We start from the raw sequence: 20192 nt of genomic DNA on the forward strand, positions 1-20192 counted from the left end.
AAGTCCTGCAGCTTGGGCAAAGATGGCTCTGGTGTTACAGAATTTCCTCCGTTTAGGAAGTTCCAAAGGGACTACAGAGCATAAAGCACGAAGCTGGAGCTGACTCTTTCTGGGTCTTTTCCAAGGACCCCCTGGGAGACACACAAATGTTCTCCTGTTTATCTTTGGTGGGTTGCTTAGAGTAGCAGAAATGGTACTAGCAGCAAACTTTCTTTTTTTATATATATATATTTTAATATTTATTTTTTTGACAGACACAACATCTTTGTTTGTATGTGGTGCTGAGGATCGAACCCGGGCTGCACACATGCCAGGCGAGCGTGCTACCACTTGAGCCACATCCCCAGCCCCAAGCAAACTTTCTTTATTGTGCCAAACATGGCTAGAGGGTGAGGCCTGGGGTAAGATGGTTATAGAACATCACACCTGAACTGTGTCACATCAGAGGCAACCTCCTTGTTTTGCAGAGGAGGAGGACTGTCCAATTTAGCAAATAAAATAGAGAATCTGAGTTAAGTTTGAATTTCAGATGCAAGACAATCACAAAGATTTTTGGCGTAAGTATATCCCAAGATCATATGGAATATACTTATATTAAAATTTTGTTGTTGTTCTTGTTGTACTTCTGACATTCAAATTTAACTGGGTTTCCTGTATTTTATCTGGCAACCCTGAGAGGACAACTAGGTGATAAAGGAAAGTAACTTGCCAGGGTCCCACAGCAAGTTGGTCCCATAGCCAGGTCTGTTGTAGTATCCTAGCCACCAACATATACTTCAGTTTTCAGTTTTTAGATTTTTTTGTTTTTGGTTGTTGTCAACATCATCGTCATTGTTTTGTAGTGTTGGGGATAGAACCTAAGCCTCGGTTTTTTAATTGAGGTGAATGGTGAGCTGGGAGCCTCAGATTCCCTGTCTATTACACAGAGAACCACTGATTATGTTTCCAAGAGATAAAACAGAATTAATACCTACCAGGGGCAAAGTGGGGTGGTGGGCTGAGGTTAGGATTTCAGGAGACTTAGATCCAAGTCCAGGCTTACCTCCAAGTGGGGGTGACCACGGGTCAGACATTTAACTGCTCTGAATTAGTTTCTTAACTATCAAATGGACACAGACAGTCCTGTTTCCCAGAGATTGCTTTGTGGATCCACTGAGATAAGCAATTCCCGAAAACCTTATTCCTTGTAAATTGTGGAGCCCATTTTACTTTCCTGCCGTTTTCATCACGACCCATGAGGACAGGAGGAAGTGTTGGTTGGTTGCCTAGAGCTGAGAGCTACTCCAAGCTCCTCCATCCCAGCCGGCACCCAAGGGGCTTCGGACTAAATTCCTAGCTTGGCCCACAAAGCGGGACCACTTGGCCCGATTTACGGGAACTCACTCCAGCGATCAATCATCCTTAATTTGTAACTGGGCAGTGTCCTGGGCCAACCAATAGCTAAGACCGGCCCCCCACACCCCACCCTCCCTGACCCTGTGCGACTTAAGCACTCAGTCTGCACTGGTACTGCCTAGTGACTAGGAGTTTGGAGCAGGTTTGGTGCTGGGGGGTGGACGTGGGGAACCACAGAGTGAAGAGGTCTGGGGGGGGGGGGTCTTCTAGTCTCCTTCCCTCTCTCCCCCAGTTCTCTGCTCGCTTTTATCTCCAAAGTCTCAGCGGAGGTTTCCACTAGAGACTTGGGTCTCCTCCTCCTCCTCTTCTTCCCCCGCGCGCTCCCCCAGAGCTGTTGTGCCCAGCCCCCTCTGGACCTCCCGTCCCCGCCGCCTGTGGCCTTATTGTCTGGCTAACGCAGGACCCCTCGACGGAACAGATGGACTGAGACCCGGGCTGGGGGAGAGGGAGGGCCAGCCGGTGCCGGGAAAGGGAAGCGGTTTGCGGAAAACNTTCGCAGGTCGCGGCAGACGTCGCCGCCCAGATGGCCTCCAGGCTGACCCCGCTGACCCTCCTGCTGCTGCTGCTGCTGGCAGGGGTAAGTGGCCCCTTCGCGGGGTGGGGATGGGACAGGGTGGCGGCGGCGAGAATTAACCCTTCAGGCCCCGGAGAGTGAGGAGAGCTGCTCCTGGATCCGCACGAGTCAAGTTTGCACCGCGTTCTCCCAGCGTGCAAAGAGCCCCGGACCCGGACGGACGCGGGTTCTAATCCTGACGGGCCACAAGCTGTGTGGCCCTGGACAGGTCCCCCCTCCCTGTCCTGATTTATAAAAGGGAGAGGAGACCCCACCCTGCCCACCAGACTGGCTTGGCTGGAGGATCACCGAGGGCAAGGAGATGACAGCGGTTGCTGAAACCCGAGCCGAGCAGAGTAGGGGCTGCTGTGACACTGGTTCTCCGAGGGGGGCCCCAGGAGGGACACACCTGGGCCTCGGTAGAGGTTAACGACAGGGAGGTCCCAGTGCTCTGGAGGTCGGGGATAACAGCTAAAAGCTCAGGTGCAGGAGAAAGGTGAATGCTTGCTTCCCACGCAGTGGGTGCTGTTTGGGGGAGTCGGCTTCCTGGGTGCCCTTTGAGATTCAGCAGATGATGTAGTTATGAGCGATGGTGGGGGCCGGGGGACTTGACTCAGAGACCTGGGTTTGACTCCTGGCTTTTCCTTCCAGTCTCTGAGACTCTGGGCTAGTTACTTAATATGTCTCAGGATCAGTTTCTCTGTCTGAAAAATGGGGATAATACTTGGTTTCTCAGCTGGGGAGCTGTTGACAGTTACAGTTGGAAAAAAATCACTGAGGGGCAGCCCTATGCTGATGTGGATGTTTTGTAGGACCTTCGACCTCTCCCCACTGGATTCTAGTAGCAACTTCTCTCCTTAGGACAACCCAAAATGCTGCCAGACATTGTTAAATCTCCTTTGAGAGTCAAAATGGCCTCAAATGGTCTGTACTACCTTTTCTGTCTGCCCCTCTCCCATTTCCCCCATCTTTCCCACCCTTTCTTCTGTCCTTCCTTTGGGAATGCTAATTGTTTGCCATACCCACTAGTGGGTTCCAACTGACAATTTGAAAATCCAGTGCCCCTAGAACAAGGGCCACAAGCTGGAATGTCTCTTGCTGACCAGGAAAATGAGTCAGAACGGGTGGATATTTTAAGACAACCATTCCCTGCATGTCAGCGGTGGGTCAGAGATAACAGAATTCAAGATCACCCCTCATCTTCTGCAGAGAATATCCTAAATGCCCTGCCCCTAGCATTGTCCCAGCTCTCAAGAATTGTGATCTTAGGGCTGGGATTGTGGCTCAGTGACAGAGCCCTTGCCTTGCAAGTATGCGGCACTGGGTTCAATCTTCAGCACCACATCCAAATAAATCAAGAAACATATTGTATTTAAAAAAAAAAGAATTGTGATCTTAGTCCCAGGACAGGCCCTTCACCCACCAGACTGTAACAGAAATTACTAAGTAGTACAGAATGTTTTGTATATCCGCAGCTCCTCTTCCTGCTTTGAGCATTTCAGGGGACTGTGCTTTGTATGAAAAATGAAACTCGGTTTCTTGGACCACAGGGCAGAGCCTCTTCAAATCCTCATGCCACCAGCCCCAGCACCGAGGATCCAGAGAGCCTGCCAGAGGGAAGCAAAGGCATGAACTCGGAGGAAGATGTCTCTAGGAGTCAGTCTTCCTGGCCAACAGCCAGCTTAACAACCAACTCATCCACCATATTGACAGCTAACACCACTAGTGAATCCAACTCCCAACCAACTACCCAGCTCCCCACCGATCCTCCCACTCAGACCCCTACTGGGCCCTTCTGCCCAGGGCCTGTCACCATCTGCTCTGATGTGGACAGCAAATCAGCGGAGGCCAAATTGGGGGAAGCCTTGATCGATTTCTCCCTGAAGCTCTACCATGCCTTCTCAGCCACGAAGAAGGTTGAGACCAACATGGCCTTTTCCCCGTTCAGCATCGCCAGTCTCCTCACGCAGCTCCTGCTTGGTAAGACTGACTTCTCTCCAGGCCAGAGGTGGGACCCTCCCATAAGTGTCACCAACCTAGACACCTGCAAAGCTATGCCTCTAGGAGGAAGCTGTAAAATGGGCATTTCTATACTGGAGATCGAACCCAAAAAAGATATGGTGGTGGCATATCTTTTTATTCTTGAACATTCCTTTATTTCAAAATGATTTAATAGGCATTATTTCTTATAAAACCTTGTGGACTAATCAAGAAATAGACAACAAGGTCCCCAAAACCACCATGATTCAAGGTAATGCTGTAGAGGAGATGAATTCATCAGAGGTTGACCTAGAATAGAATCATGGTAATGCTTGCTGTGTGACCTTGGCAGGTCACTTTAACCTCTCTGAGCCTGAGCCCTGATGTGTAGAGATGGTGATATCTCAAGAGATCAAGAAGCAGGGACTGGGGTTGTAGCTCAGTGGCAGAACACTTACCTAGTATATGTGAGGCACTGGGTTCAATTCTCAGCACCACATTAAAGAAAAAAATAAAGACATGGTATCCATCTACAACTAAAACTCAGGGGCACTCGACCACAAAGCCACATCCCCAGCCCTATTTTTGTATTTCATTTAGAGACAGGGTCTCACTGAGTTGCTTAGCATCTCGCAGTTGTTGAGGCTGGCTTTAAACTCACAATCCTCCTGCCTCAGCCTCCCAAGCCGCTGGGAATACAGGCATGCACCACTGTGCCTGGCTTTACAACTAAAAAATTAAAAAAAAAAAAAGTCAAGAAGCAGTCCTGTGGTCCTGTGGTGTGGCTCTGTGGTTGAGTGCCCCTGAATTCAATCCCTAGTAACCCCCCACAAAAAAAAAAAAGTTCAAGAAGCAGCTGCGTACAGTGGTGCACATCTGTAATCCAAGTGACCCTGGAGGCTGAAGCAAGAGGATTGCCTGGACAACTTTAAAAGACCCTGTATTAAAATAAAAAATGAAAAGGGTCAAGGATGTAGGTCACTGGTAAAACACCTTTGGGTTCCATCTCCAGTACAGAAGGAAAAAAAAAAAAAATCAAGAAGCAGATAGTCTAGTGCCTGACTTGGTTTGAGGCCAAAAAATGTATTACACCCCCTTCTCTTCTGAGGGATTGCTGTGAGGTCCTGTAGTGTAATTCCCCCAGGAATGGCACGAGCAACTTGGCACAAGCAACTTAACATGAGCAATAGAGTGAGAGCTGTCACTCTGGAGGGGAATTCCAGGATGGCTACTAGAGGCCATGCTGTGAGATATAAGATCCTCCCTCTGGAGTCCCAGAATCCTCACATCCCACTAGTTGCCAGCAGCACCGGCCTCCCCAGTGAGGACAGACACGTTGTATCCAAGTTGCCAAATGTCTCCAGTCACTTGGTTTCAGTTTATTTATTGCCCAAAATGTACAGCTCAATTCCTGCCTCCTCCTTTCACTTTATTACCTCTGTGCCCTTGAATTCAGTAAATTATTTACTCTCTTACACCTCGGTTTCCTCATCTGCATAATGGGAATAATAATTGTCCTTCTGTGGAAGACTTAGGGTAGTGATTCAGTGAGATCTGGAAGAAGCACTTAAAATTCCTGGAACCCAGTGAGTGCTCAGTAAATTTTAGTTATCACTTCACAGAAGACGTGCACAATAAGTATTGAATAATGAATGGATAACTGGAAGGGTGTGAGCATCCATCCTCTTTATGACTTTCTGGATTTTGCTGTAAATAGCGATCTAGCTTCCCTGCCTGTAGGGTGAGCCAACTAAATAATGGTTAATGTGGGACAGGCAGTGGGGTTAGACCTGGCTTTGAAAGATGCCTGGGTTTAAACAGAGAAACAGGAAAGAGGAAGGGGAATATTCAAAAGGCCTAAATGGAAAAGCTGAACTCTGGGATTACTCAAGATTCCCCAGCCCCCATCTTTGTGACCTACTTATTGTCTTCCAAAAGAAGGCTCTAGTTCCAGTGTTCTGTGATCCCCTCCATAGCAGGGAACTCAATCCTGCTTCTAAATGGTGGGTCCCCCACTTCTCTTGCAAGAACCCATCATCTCTGTCTTTTGTTGTAGGGGCTGGGGACAGCACCAAGAGCAACCTGGAGAGCGTCCTCTCCTACCCCAAGGACTTTGACTGTGTCCACCAGGCCCTGAAAGGGTTCTCGTCCACAGGCGTCACCTCAGTCTCTCAGATCTTCCACAGCCCAGGTGAGCATTCAGTGAGGGCAGCAGCTATAGAGGACCATCCTGAGGGTCCTAATTGGGAAGAGAAGACAGAGGGAGCGTTGGAGCTAGAATATTGGGAATGGAGTCCAGAGGAGGTGAGGGCATTGGCAGGAGAATCTAGTAGCTGAAGGAGATGGATACTCCCCTGGTGAGACCTGGAAAAGTTATTTGTTTTCATTGACTTTTTTGGGGGGTAGGGGGTGGTGAGGCTACCGGGGAATTGAACTCAGGGGCACTGGACTACTAAGCCACATCTTTAGCCCTATTTTATATTTTATTTATAGACAGAGTCTCACTGAGTTGCTTAGTGTCTCCCTATTGCTGAAGCTGGCTTTGAACTTGAGATTCTCCTGCCTCAGCCTTCTGAGCCACTGGGATTACAGGCATGTGCCACCAAGCTGAACTTTGACTTCTTTTAGAATAGAAATGAAGGGGTGGAGCTCTTGCCTAGCATGTGTGAGGCCCTGGGTTCAATTCTCAGTACTGGGGGAGGGAAAAAGTACCAGTAGAATAGAAATGCCCTTTGTATTCATTAATAGGTAGGGCTAGAGAGCCATAGACCTAAAATAGACAAAAATTCTTTTGCTAATTTTTAGGTCAAGGGAATTTTGAGACTCTAATTCTTTGTTCTTTTGTGTTATAGGAATGTGCTATCATTCACATGTATTATATCATTAAATAGCCAATAATACCAATCAATTATAATATACTTCCAAAATGATCTAAAGCATTCGTTTTTAAACCTGAGCCCTAGGGGTTCTACAGAGTTGCTTCAGCAGTAATGATGGGGCTGGGTATCAGGGAGGCTGAGTGGTGGGGAGTGGGGCATCTCTCTGTGAGAGGGAAGTGGACCAGATGGTCTCTGAGCTCCTACCCAACCTCACTGAGACCCATTTATATTGTGAGCTTTAGAGGTGATGTGATTTGAAAACAGCTCTGCTGCTTTAAATAAAAAGTTTAAAAATTACAGATCTGGTCTAATGCACCTTTTATAAAAGAGGAACATTTTCTGTCTTTTTTTTTTTTTAACTACAAGCTAATACTCATTGTAGAATACAGAAAATACAAAGAAGTTTAAAAAAGAAAAGAAAAGAAATAAAACTCACCTAAAAAATCCTCTTTAATATGGAAAAGATACTGGTGTGATGGTGGTGCACACCTGTAACCCCTGCAGCTCAGGAGGCTGAGGCAGGATGATCATGAGTTCAAAGCCAGCCTCAGCAACTTAGTGAGGCCCTAAACAACTCAGTGGGACCCTGTCTCTAAATTAATATATGAAAAAGGGCTGGGGATATGGCTCACATATATACATATACATATATATATATATGAAAAAATGACTCAGAGGTGTCAATAAATATTACATTTACTTCCTTGCTATAAATCAACTTTATCCTTTTTTGCCCCTGAAAAATACAATAGTATTTTAGAGCTTCTCCTCAGGCTGTGCCAAGGCTCTGGGTCTTATGTTGTAACTAAAACATCAGCAAAGCCTGGGGAAATATCTTTGATCTATTTAGACCAGGAAATTTTTCTTTTTCAAACACTGGTTTTTGTTTGTTTTTTTCCAGTAGATTTGGGCTTTAGAGAGCAAAAGTCAGGAAGTCTTATCATGAACTGCCCCCTAAGGCCAGGAAGCAGTCTGTTCCCTGATGAATGGAGGGAGGAAAAGAGGGGAAATACAAGCGAATGGCAGTTAACATCTCAGTTGTCTTGCCAGGCAGGCCATGGTCACGTGGCCAGCAGAGAGCCCAGGAGTTCCTCTCCTGCTCTTAGTTCAGGATTTGCTTCCTTTGGGCCTCATTTCTGCATCTGCCATAGAGGAGCGGGAGGGACCCCTGCTTCAGCATGAGCTGTGTTCTTTGGAGGGAGCAGATGCAACCCTGGGAAGCTTGATCACTCTCAGAGCTTGCTCTTGGGACTGGCGAGGGTGTTCAGGGGCCTCCCTCTGTTGACCTGCCCCTCAGACCTGGCCATAAGGGACAGTTTTGCGAGCACCTCTCAGAGTCTGTATGGCAGCAGCCCCAGAGTCCTGAGCAATGACAGTGATGTCAGCCTGAAGCTCATCAACGATTGGGTGGCTGAGAACACCAACCACAAGATCTCCCAGCTCCTGGACAGTCTGCCCTCTGACACCCGCCTTGTCCTGCTCAATGCTGTCTACCTGAGTGGTAAGGGACACCTCCCAGGTAGTATTCTCATTTGGGGTTCTTCCTATCCTCTTGGCTTCAAAGTCCACCCAACCCTGAGTTCCACAACCATATCCCAAAGTGCCTGTCCCACTCTTTGCTAGGAGAGTCTTTAGTTTCTCTTCATCCTTTCCCTAACTGCATTAGAACACCCTTTCTTCCCTTTAGCCAAGTGGAAGAAAACATTTGATCACAAAAAAAAGATGGAGTCCTTCTACTTAAAAAACTCTGAGATACAAGTGCCCATGCTGAGTAGCAAGAAGTATCCTGTGGCCCATTTCACTGACCCAACTTTGAAGGCCAAGGTAAGTTCCTGGCCTATCCCCCCTCCTGTTTCAGACCTTGGTTTCTGCTGTGGCCACATCATTTTTCAGTGCATCCTTACAAAGCCATCATTTCTACTCCTTCCATCTGTATTTCCATCTGAACTTTTGCCCTCCTCCTTTCTCCAGTCTTGACTGAGCCACGCATTCTGTATTTTAGATGGAAAACATGATTCTGAAGTTTCTTGATTCTACTGCATTGAATGGCAACGAGTGGCCATGCTGCTGTTCTGGGCATCTGTTTCTCTTTTCAGTCAGCCCTCTGGGTGGACTGGTGGCTTCACAAGTCCTCTGTGTGTATGTGTGTATTCGTGTGTACCTGCGTGTGGCATGCATAGTATGTGCGTAGGTATATCCACGTGGGTGCATATGTGTGGTAAGGACATGTTTGCACATGTGGTAAAAGGCATAAGTTCCTTAGCAAAAATTGAACAATGATTTCAGTAGGTGGGGAAGGAAGGAATATAGAATATGGAGCCCAGAGGATTCTGGTTAGTGAGCTATCTCATGCCCAGTGACCAGGTGTGTCAGCCTTGTTGGAAGTGCAGACAGGAATCTGCAGGTAGAGAACAGTGGGGGTGCCTCAGTAGGAGACTAGGAGGGAAATCAGCTTTCCTGGTCAGCCAGGCTTGTTCTCTTCTGGGAGCTTTCTCGAGCTTTTCTCTGCCTGGATCCTTCTTCATTCAGATCTTTATATGGCTCTTCTTTAGTTATTTGGGTGTCAGCTCAGAGGTCAGTTGAATGGAGAAGCCTTTTCCCCTTTCAAATAACTCCTTCTCACCGGGCAAAGTGGCACACACCTATAATCCCAGTGGCTTGGTAGGCTGAGGCAGGAGGATAAAGAGTTCAAAGCCAGCCTCAGCAAAAGCAAGGTGCTAAGCAACTCAGTGAAACCTTGTCTCTAAATAAAATACAAAATAGGGCTGGGGATGTGGCTCAGTGGTCGAGTGCCCCCAAGTTCAATCCCTGGTACCAAAACAAAACAAAACAAAAAAAAAAAAACCAGCTCATTCTCATCCTGTAAATTCACCCCATCTTATTATATTCATGGTACCAATCACCATCCAAAATTATGTCATTGATTTGCTTATTTGATTATAGTAGTGTCTATCTCCCTGAGATATATTGTCTTTCTACTTGAGTATAGGGACCCATATTGTTTGTTTCTTTTCTTATTCTTTTTTCACCGTACCAGGGCCTTGTACATGTTAGCGCAGTACTCCACCACTGAACCTCCAGTCATATTTTTTATTTTGAGACAGTGTCTTGCTAAGTTGCCCAGGCTGGTCTCAAACTTCTGATCCTCCTGCCTTAGCCTCCTGAGTTGAGTTGCTGAGTGTCTACATAGGCATGCACCACTATGCCTGACTTTGATTTTCTTTTCAAACATGTCAAATACCTGACAGTGCAAAATTGCAACTCTACATGGCCATTATCATCTTAGTACCTAAAGCCCATTTGTGAACTGCAAATTAAATTTAAAGAGTAAATCAACTCCCAAGTAACATTCCAATATCATTCTCAAACTTAATGAAATTATTCTGTACCTTTTTGCCCAAAAGCATAAAAATTAGCATATCAGATTCTTTTAAAAATTGTAAATAAATGGGTTCAATCCCCAGCACCACACACATTCACACACAAAATTATAAATACAGGCAAGGTGTGGTGGCATGTGTCTGTAAACCCAGTGGCTCAGGAGGCTGAGGCAGGAAGATGGTAAGTTCAAAGCCAGCCTTAGCAACTTAGTGAGGTTCTAAGCAACTTAGCAAAACCCTCTCTCTAAATAAAATATAAAAAGGACTGAGGATGTAGCTCAGTGTTTGTGTGCCCCTGGGTTTGATCCCTGGTACCAAAAAACAAAAAAAAAAGAAGAAGAAGAAAAGAAAATTGCAAACACAGATTACCCTGAGTGTAATCCCTGATGTTAATGTTATTGAATTGGTTTACTATGTCATTCCCTTGCTAAATTCCAAATCTTCCTGGGACTTTGGGTGTTTACCAAGTATAGGATTTAGATTTGCTGACTCTGGTATGTTGAGGTCATTGGCTTAAAAATTCAAGACCACCACATGGTAAATATTTTTGGTCAGAGATTCAAAGTCCATCATTCTTCAAAGTTCTTGTCTACCTCTTCACCCCAACCGTAATGTCATCTAATGATACTCCTCTCTTACTGGAATTTTTCAGCCTTGGCACTGTTGACATTTGGGTTGGATAATTCTTCCTTGTGGGGAGCTGTCTTGTGGGATTTAACATCATCCTTGGCTTCTAGTCACTAGAAGCCAGTAGTAGCACTGTTTGCACATCCTGCCCCACCCCACTGGCCAGGCCACCAAAATGTCTCCAGCCATTACCCAATGACCACTAGGGGAGACATTTGCTCCAGAACAAGAACTACAGGTCCTGCACCTTCTCACATACTTCTTTTTTTTTGGGGGGCGGGGGGAGGCATCAGTTAAAGTCCTTTTTTTTTTTTAAATCACACAATGTCTTTAGTTTATTTATTTTTATGTAGTGCTAAGGATCGAACCCAGTGCCTCACATGTGCTAGGCAGATGCTCTACCACTGAGCCACAACCCCAGCCCCCAGTTAAAGTCCTTCTAATGGCAAACTGGAAAGCCAGGCTAAGCTGAGCCTGTGAGCCATCTTGAATGCCATACCAACAGATTTAATCTCATAGGCAGTGAAGAGCCATCAAAAGTTTTTAATGACCCGAACATGGTAGGTGCACTCCTGTAATCCCAGTGACTCAGGAGACTGAGGCTGGAGGATGGCAAGTTCGAGGGCAGCAGATAACTTAGTAAAGACCCTGCCTCAAAAACAATTTTTTTTAAAAAAAAAGAACTGGGGATTTAGTTCAGTGGTAGAACTGGGTTTAGTCCCCAATACCACAATAAACAAAGTTTTTAAAGGGATTGACCTAGTAACTCTGGTGACGCTTGTAGGTTGTATACTTCGTGCACAACACACTTGGGAGAAAGGAAGCAGGGCTCATGGGGATGATCCCTTGCCTGTTACTGCATAGCTAGTCAGTAGTAATCAGAGGTGAAATTTGTGCTGGTTCCTCTGCCTCTCACTAGCAAAGTTAGTCCAGCCTGTTGGTTTTGACCAGCTGGTAACTCCATTGCATAGCACAGCGGGACTAGTTCCCGCTGCTGATTGTTGAAATAGCACACACTGAAGACAGCCTTGGAACCCAGGGTGGGGGCCAGGAGAGAGCTGGGGAGGAAGACTGAGAAGGTGCATCTCTTATCCTCTAGGTGGGGCAGCTGCAGCTCTCGCACAACCTGAGCTTTGTGATCATGGTGCCCCAGAAGCTGAAGCAGCCTCTTGAAGACTTGGAGCAGGCTCTCAATCCCACTGTTTTCAAGGCCATCATGAAGAAGCTGGAGCTGTCCAAGTTCCAGCCCACTTACCTGATGATGCCCCGCATCAAAGTGAAGAGTAATCAAGACATGCTGTCAATCATGGAGAAACTGGGTGAGTCCCGGCAGCTTGAGGTTCCTCTTAGGCCATCAGAGGACAAAAGTGAGGGTGTCCCCTAAAACACAGCATTCTAGGGTTTTTTATTCATCCATCATCAGGTTGTCCCTCAACCCTGTGAGTTAAAGGAGTAGGTGCTATTATCCCATTGGATCCCACTGAGGAAACACACCCAGAAACTTTATGAGACTTACTCAGAGTTTACACGACTTACCCTTGAGCTAGTTAGAAGCAAACCAGAACACCAGTACAGATCTCCAGCTCTCTTGGAGGCTTCTACTATGGCTCACTGTGACACAGACACTGAGTGAAGTGGCCAAGGTGGGTCATGGATGCTCCTTCCCCAGAGGCATTTGTAACAGTCAGCCACCCCATGAAACACATCTGGGTATGAATTTGGGAGAAGCAACAGAGACTCCATTTCCTAGTCTTTGGCCTTAGGTCTAGATCTGTCACTTCGTTTCCTGTGATAGGACCTGACTATCCCATACACAATCTCACTTTCTAGTATGTGGCATCTGCTTTACTCTGCATTCTTATTTGATACTTTTGGTCATCAGCTGGGTGGCGATTTCTTCCCCACCCCAAACAGTTCTACAGCTCTCTGCAGACACAAACTGTGTGTCCTCCAATTTAAGTCAGATTCCCTACCAAGAGAGAGCATCAGATCCCATACTTTAAGAATTCAGTCCCTGCAAGACCACCCCGACGCAGATACCTGTCTCAAGACTAGGATGATACCCATGCTTCTGAGCAACCATCTATAAACCAGAGGGTCCCACAGCCCCCTCCCTGGGTTTTGTCTTTGTTAGAATGGCTGACAAAACTCAAGGAGCTGCTTTGTTTACTGGTTAAAAATTATAATAAAGGACACAGAGAAATAGCCAGATGAAAAGGTAAGTAGGGCAAGATCTTGAAGGGTCGCTGGCAGGGAGCTCCTGTCCCCAGGGATTAGAGTGCACAGCCCTTCCTGCACATGCATGTGGTCACTAACTGGAAGTTCTCTGAATCCCATACTTTAATATTTTTATGGCAGCTTTATTACAAAGGCATGAGTAATTATTAACTCACCCACTCCCTGCTTCTGTCCCCTCCGTAGAGGATGGGGAGTGGGGCTGTAATTTCCAAGCTCTGATCATGACTTGGTCATGCCAGAGGCTAGCCCCCATCCAGGAGCCCACCGAAAGTCACCTCTTTGGAAGAAAAGACACTCCTAACACCAGGGAGATTCCGAGGGAATTAGGAGTTTAGTGTCAGGAGCCAGGGTCAAAGACCAAATGTTAGAACAAAAGATGTTCCTTGCTCCCCTATTTGCTAAGGCAATTATGAAGGTGTTAGGAGCTTGTTGTTAGGAATTTTAGGCAGAGACCAAAATATATATTTCTTATTATTTCACAGCATCACACCCTTGTAGGTGATCTTGGTTCATAACAAATGACCTCTCTCTGATAGATCTCTTTTCTTCCAAAGACCTTGGGAATAAAGAAGCAATGACATCATTTTTCAAGGGAATTTTGGAGGTGGGTGGGGATAAGGCCTCCCATATTTGAGAAAGAGTGCTGGTTGGGCCCACTGATAGAGGATTCCACGACCAGGACCAGAAGGCACCAGAAACCACAGTGTGGAATCTGACAAGCTGGGGAGGAGGAGGAAGAGAGTGCAGGGACCTGAGTCTAATAGAAATTTTAAGGCTCCATCAGCTGAGTTTCATGCTGGTCTCTGACTTTGTTTTTCTCCGGGTTTGCCCTAGAATTCTTTGACTTTATAAGTGACCTCAACCTGTGTGGACTCACAGAGGACCCGGATCTTCAGGTGTCCACAATGCAGCACCAGACCTTGTTGGAGCTCACTGAGACAGGTGTGGAGGTGGCAGCAGCCTCTGCTGTCTCCATGGCCCGCAGCCTGCAGATCTTCGAGGTGCAGCAGCCCTTCCTCTTCCTGCTCTGGGACCAGCAGCACAAGTTCCCTGTCTTCATGGGACGGGTGTATGACCCTAGTGTCTGAGATCTGTGGGAGATCAGGTTAGGGCAAGCCCTATCACCCAAGCCTCAGCTCTCCCACTTGGAGCTATGCCACTGCCTGCCCAGCCACTTTCCACCTAAAGGGCTCTTGTCCCCAGCCACTTTCCACCTAAAGGGCTTCCTTGGGGTGTGGCAGAGGGACCTGCTTCCCCATGGCCCTGTCATGTTTTCCAAATCACTTTTTGCAGCTTTCTCTGGTTCAAGCTCACCAGACTCTACAAATAAACCCTGGCAGACTATGGTTTCTCTCATTTTCCTTTGGATAGCAGCTAGCTCAATATTAGGCAACCAGAGTTGCCATGCTTCCTCTATCAGCTAGCTCTTGCTGGATCATAAGTCATTCTAAAGTTGATAACTTAAAGCAGCAAGCAACCATTTATTATTTCCCCTGAGTCTCAGGATTGACTTGATGGTCTTGCTGATCTGGGCTGGACCTGGCCCACCCTCCCGGGGCTCACACATACATCTGTCATAGTTAGCCAGTTGGTTGTGGGATGACTGGTCTTTGATGGTCTCAGCTGGCACTTGTTGGCTCTCTTCCACATGTCTCCTGCATCCTTCCACCAGATTAACCTGAAATGGCAAGGTGCCAAGAAAGAAATCAGAAGCAGACAGTCTCTTCAGCCCACATCTGCTTGCATGCATCAAGTCCCATCAGCCAAAGCAAACGATGTGGCCAAACCTAGAGTTAGAGTGGAAGGGTTCTACAACATCATGGGGCAGCAATCCATTAATGAGGATCCTAATGCAATCCATCTATAACAGTCCTAATCTTGCTTTTATCTGTCTACAACAACTGTGACCATAGTAATTGTAGCTGACATTGTTGAGAATTTGCATAGGCATGCTACAAAGACTTTTGCAGACATGTGATCCTTTTTTCCTCTTCCTCCTCCATCTCCGGCCTTTATTTATTTATTTTTAATTTTGAGACAAGGTTTTGCTGTGTTGCTTCAGCTGGCCTCAAATTTGTGATCCTCCTGCCTTAGCCTCCCAAATCACTGGGATTACAGGCATGCACCACAGTGCCTGGCTAGACATTTAATCCCTGCAATAATCTTACCTGGTAAACTCAGACTGTTCAAAGTCATGCAGTTAGGATATGGTAGAGCTGGGATTTGAAAGCAATCTCTATGATTCTTAAATATGTCTAAAGACATATCTACTGTCTTCTAGGTCTTTGACCTTCTCAAACACCTGCTTTTTCTTAATATTTATTTATTTGAAAAAATTTTACAGAATGCTTTGCACTATGTGAAGCGCTGAGGATGTAAAGATGAAAACCTGGTGCTATCCTTAAAACCTGTGGCCTGAAGGGAAAGACATCTAGGAAAATAGATCCCAGGGCTGGGGATATAGCTCAGTTGATAGAGTGCTTGCCTCACATGCACAAGGCCCTGGGTTCAATCCCCAGCACCACACACAAAAAAAGAGATTCCAGCCAGCTGTGGTAGCACAGGCCTGGAGTCCCAACGACTCAGGAGGCTGAGGCAGGAGAATTTTAAGTCCAAAGCCAGCCTCAGCAATTTAGCCAGACCCTAAGCAACTTATGGAGACCCTGTTTCAAAAAATAAAAAGGGCTAAGGCTGAGGATGTGGCTCAGTGGGTAAGTACCCCTGGGTTCATTCCCCTATACCAACCAAAATAAAATAAAACAAATATAAATAAATATAGAGATTTATTATTAGGGATTGGCTCACCTGATTATGATAGCTAAGAAGTCACAATCTGCAGTCTGCAAACTGGAGACCAAGGTAGTTGGTGGGACAGTTCCAGTCCAAACCCAAAGGCCCAAAAACCCCAGGGACCAACGGTCTAAGTTCCAGTTGGAGTTGAAGGTCTGAGAACTGAAACGCCCATGTCCCAGGGCCGGAGATCGGAGGTGCCAGCTGAAGCAGACAGGGAGTTCTTTCTTCCTCTGCCTTTTTGTCCTACTCAGGCACTCAGTGGACCGGTGGATGCCCGCTCATGTTGGTGGGGCAATCTTTAAGACCATCTAGGGATTCTAATGCTGATTTCTTCCGGAAACACTCTCACAGATACACCCAGATACAATGTTTTACCAACTATTTGAATATCCCTTAGGCCAGTTAGGTTGACACACAGATTCATTAACACACTCTCCTTTCTCAGTCTCCCCTAAGTCAATCTTTCAGGCTGCTGAGCTGGTCTTACCCTGACTCTTATCTGAGGAACTTTTGACAGCAAAGGCTCCTGCCAACAGGGAGCATCCCACTGCCCTTGGAGAAGATCCTGACATGATGAAGATGGTGCACAGGACCAACCTGAAATGTCAGCTAACCAAGTCAAGAAGCAAAAAGTGGCAGGACACAGCAGAGCACATTTGTAATTCCAGCACACAGGAGGCTGAGGCAGGAGGATTAAAAATTCCAAGCCAGCTTGGGCAATTTAGGAAGACCCTGTCTCAAAATAAAAAATAATTAGAAGTGGAGATGTAACTCAGTGGTAGAGCACCCTAGGTTCAATCCCCAGTACAGAAAAAAAAAAAAAAGAGGTATTATGACCCATGGTAGGCACAATACCCTGCAAACCACTTTGCTCCTCCCCATCATGCTGAGAGCCAGGTAATAATATTCCTGTTTGTGAAATGAGGAAACAAAATGTCAGATAGACTAAGTAATTATTCAGAGGTCACACATCTGTAAATTGACCCCACGTTGTTTGAATTCAAATGTCACAGGTGATTTATTTGGTCAGGCTTATTTCCTTTCTTCCTGAACTAGATCATAATTCAGATCTGTGTCGTTTTAGGCCCTTTACAACATGTCCTCGCCCAAGCCTATCAATGCACCTTACATCAAAAAGGAAACAAAGAAATCTATTAAATAAACAAATGAATCATCACATGCAGGTAACAGGAAAGAGGAGATTGTTTTTCTTTCTTTCTTTCTTTCTTTCTTATTTATTTATTTATTTATTTATTTATTGGTACTGGGGATTTAACCCAGGGCACGTCAACCATTGAGCCACATCCTCAGCCCTTTTTTAAAATAAAAAATTTTGTTTTTAAAATTTTGATACAATGTCTCACTAAGTTGATTAGGGCCTTGCTAAATTGCTTAGGCTGTTCTCATACTTGGGATCCTTCTGTCTCAGCCTCCCGAGAGGCTGGATTATAGGTGTGGGCCACGGTGCCCAGTGAAAAAAGAGATTCTTATTCATTTGGAAACAATAGAAAATCTGGGAGTGAAGAAAATTTAAACATTTTTTTGTCGTGGCTTTTTATTTATTTTTTATAAGCGGTGTCACATTATGTTTATTTAAAACAATGAACATTTATTTAGCACAGGTGTTAGTCAGTGTGGACCTGGTAGGTCTAGGGTGGCCCTGGACGGGTGCCCAGGGGCTAGCTGGGTGGTCTGAGGAGGTTTGACCTTGTTGGGCTGTGTAGACTATTGCACGTGTCTTGTGCCGTGGTAGAAAGGGTCAGCTGGCTGACTCTCTTCTGTGTGAATTCTCACTTCCCAGGAGGCTATGGAATATGGTCTTATTCAAATGGAGGTTGTAAAAGTTCAAAAAGAAGACAAGCCCAGGCATTCAAGGACCCTTGAATCTGAAAGTGGGAAGTAATACTTCTGCTTTGTGCTATTAGCCAAATGGAGTCAACAAACCAGCTCAGGAGTAAGGAAAGAATCTCCATTTCATGAAAGACCTGCATGGGGAAGAGAGAGGTCACATGTCTATAATCCTGGCCACTTGTGAGGCTGAAGTAGGAGGATCACCAGAGGCCAGTCTGGGCAATTTATGAGATCTCATCTCAAAAAATAAAAGGACAGGGGTGTAGCTCAGTGGTAGAGTGCTCCTGGGTTCAATCCCCAATATCTAAATGGTTGGGGATATAGCTGAATTGGTAGAGTGCTTGCCTTGCATGCACAAGGCCCTGGGTTCAATCCTCATACCACACACACACACACACACACACACACACACAGACACACAGCTGAATCTCAATATCACAAAACAAGCAAAACAAAACACAAAAAACCCTGTAGTCATTCTGCAAAGGGCATGGATATAAGGAAACATGAATAATTCTGACCATGTTTCCAATCTACGTAAGTAGTCTTACATATTTGTAGAGACACTATTAGCAAGTTTCCTAGCAAGTTGCTCCTCTGAGTTTTTCCTTAAAGATTCAAGAGATTTTTTACTATATCATTACAATATTAGAAACAAATCTGATTCATATAGTTTCAATCTGCTTGCATTGTAAATTTATTCTTCTTTTTATTTTTATATCTGTGTGTTTAGCTTCTCCCCCTCTTCTTCCACCTGTGTGTATCTTTTTTTAATGTTTAAAAAATTTATTTATTTTTATTTTTAATTAGGTATATATGACAGCAGAATACATTTTGATTCATTGTTCACAAATGCATCACAACTTTACATTTCTATGCTTGTACACGATGTAGCTTTGCACCATATGTGCAGTCATACATGTACCTAGGGTAATGATGTCCATCTCATTCCACCCTCTTTCCTACCCCCATGCCCCCACCCCACCCTATCCCTACCTCCCCTTTGCCCCATCAAAGTTTCTCAGTTTTTTCCATGTTTCCCCCATTATAGATCAGCATACACTTATCAGAGAGAACATTCAGCCTTTGGGTTTTGGGGATTGGTTTACTTCACTTAGCATGATATTCTCCAACTCCATCCATTTACCTGCAAATACCATGATTTTTTGGGAAAGACAGGGATAATCCACTCAGACCATAACCTTAAGACCCCCCTCCCCATCCTGCAATCCTACTCTGGAATCGGCCAAGTCTTGTATGTTGCAACCTGTTCCAGTGGTCTGCTTCCTGCCCTCAACTACACAGGCACCAACTGTCTAATTAGGGTTCTTTTGCAGTTAGTCTTTCGACCACATGATGGCGCTGTTGAAGCTTTGGTCTGTATAGCCTCGTGGTCATTGCCATTCCTTTTCCTATGAGACGTTTTTTGCTAACCCAGACTCTTTTATTCAAATACAAAATGCTTCACGAATTTGCATGTCATCCTCGAACAGGGGCCATGCTAATCTTCCTTGTATAGTTGCAATTTTATATAAATGCTGATGAAGTGAGGACTGGTCCAGATTCCTAAACTGCTCAACATAAAAGAATTTAAACTGTAATTCAGGGATAGGATATGGCTGAGTGGCAGAGTGCTTGGCTACTACAGAGGCCCTGAGTTTTATTTCCCGCACTGGGGGAGAAAAAAGCAATGAAAAAAAAAAATCAACCAATGAAGCAAACAACAACAACAAAAAAACTCCTTTGATTCTTAAGTTTAACGTTTATACTAGTTCAGCCACTATTTCCCCCAAAGGTCAATACTTTGGATTCTGCCTGGATTCTTGAAAGTTCAGACCTGAGCCACATGTGGTTTCAGAACCATACTAATCCCTACAAATCCGTAAGGTCTTTTCTTGAGCCATGACTGGTGAGCACAATAGTAGCAACAACTATCTAGCATACATATTAGACGCTCACCATCTCAGCATGCTGTTAGGTCTGTGCTAAGAACTTTACATGGATTATGTGGCGGTTCATTTTAGATGCCAGCTTGACTCTGTTAAGGGATCCCTGGACAGCTGGTAAAGCATTATTTCTGGGTGTGTCCGGGAGGCTATTTCCAGAGGAGATTGGCAAATGAGTCAGTGGACTGGGTTGGGAAGATCTGCCTTCAGTGTGGGTGGTCACCATCTGATTGTCTGGGGGCGCAGGTGGAAAAAAAAGTAGGGCAGGCAAATTTGTGCTCTCTCTCCTGGAGCTGAGACACCCTTCTTTTACCCTTAGACATCAGAACTCCATGTTTTCTGGCCCATAGATTCTAACACTTTCACCAGCAGCCCCAGTTCTCAGAACTTTGACCTCTGACAGGAAATTATACTATTGACTTCCTTGGTTCTGAGGCCTTTGAACTTGGACTGTGCCTTGGTCTTAGTTTTTCTGATAGTCTAGCTTGCAGATGGCTATCTCAGCCGCTGTCATCATGTGGGTCAGTTCTCCACATAACTCTTCTCCTAT

The 20192-nt window shown here is 45.5% G+C and overlaps 1 protein-coding gene and 1 non-coding gene across 2 annotated transcripts; one reads left to right on the forward strand and one right to left on the reverse strand.

Annotated features, from left to right (window-relative positions):
- The first annotated feature begins 1459 nt into the window (after nucleotides 1-1459).
- On the forward strand, nucleotides 1460-14396 carry Serping1 (serpin family G member 1). Its single transcript, XM_015477953.2, has 8 exons — nucleotides 1460-1537; nucleotides 1895-1972; nucleotides 3499-3928; nucleotides 5985-6119; nucleotides 8105-8308; nucleotides 8495-8631; nucleotides 11914-12133; nucleotides 13887-14396. Exons 2-8 carry the CDS (start codon nucleotides 1919-1921, stop codon nucleotides 14138-14140), a joined length of 1434 nt encoding a protein of 477 aa, XP_015333439.1. The 5' UTR covers nucleotides 1460-1537; nucleotides 1895-1918; the 3' UTR covers nucleotides 14141-14396.
- Nucleotides 14397-19144: 4748 nt separating this feature from the next.
- Nucleotides 19145-19249, reverse strand: LOC125612224. Its single transcript, XR_007342559.1, has one exon. It is a non-coding gene; the product is annotated as a U6 spliceosomal RNA (small nuclear RNA).
- Nucleotides 19250-20192: the final 943 nt, after the last annotated feature.

This window comes from Marmota marmota, unplaced genomic scaffold (assembly GCF_001458135.2).
Source record: "Marmota marmota marmota unplaced genomic scaffold, marMar, whole genome shotgun sequence".
Taxonomy (NCBI): domain Eukaryota; kingdom Metazoa; phylum Chordata; class Mammalia; order Rodentia; family Sciuridae; genus Marmota; species Marmota marmota.

Coding starts and splice junctions, on each gene's coding strand:
- Serping1 (XM_015477953.2), top strand. CDS start 1,919: ATGGCCTCCAGGCTGACCCCGCTGACCCTCCTGCTGCTGCTGCTGCTG. Junction 3,929..5,984: donor CCTCACGCAGCTCCTGCTTG/GTAAGACTGACT, acceptor CTTTTGTTGTAG/GGGCTGGGGACAGCACCAAG. Junction 8,309..8,494: donor CAATGCTGTCTACCTGAGTG/GTAAGGGACACC, acceptor TCTTCCCTTTAG/CCAAGTGGAAGAAAACATTT.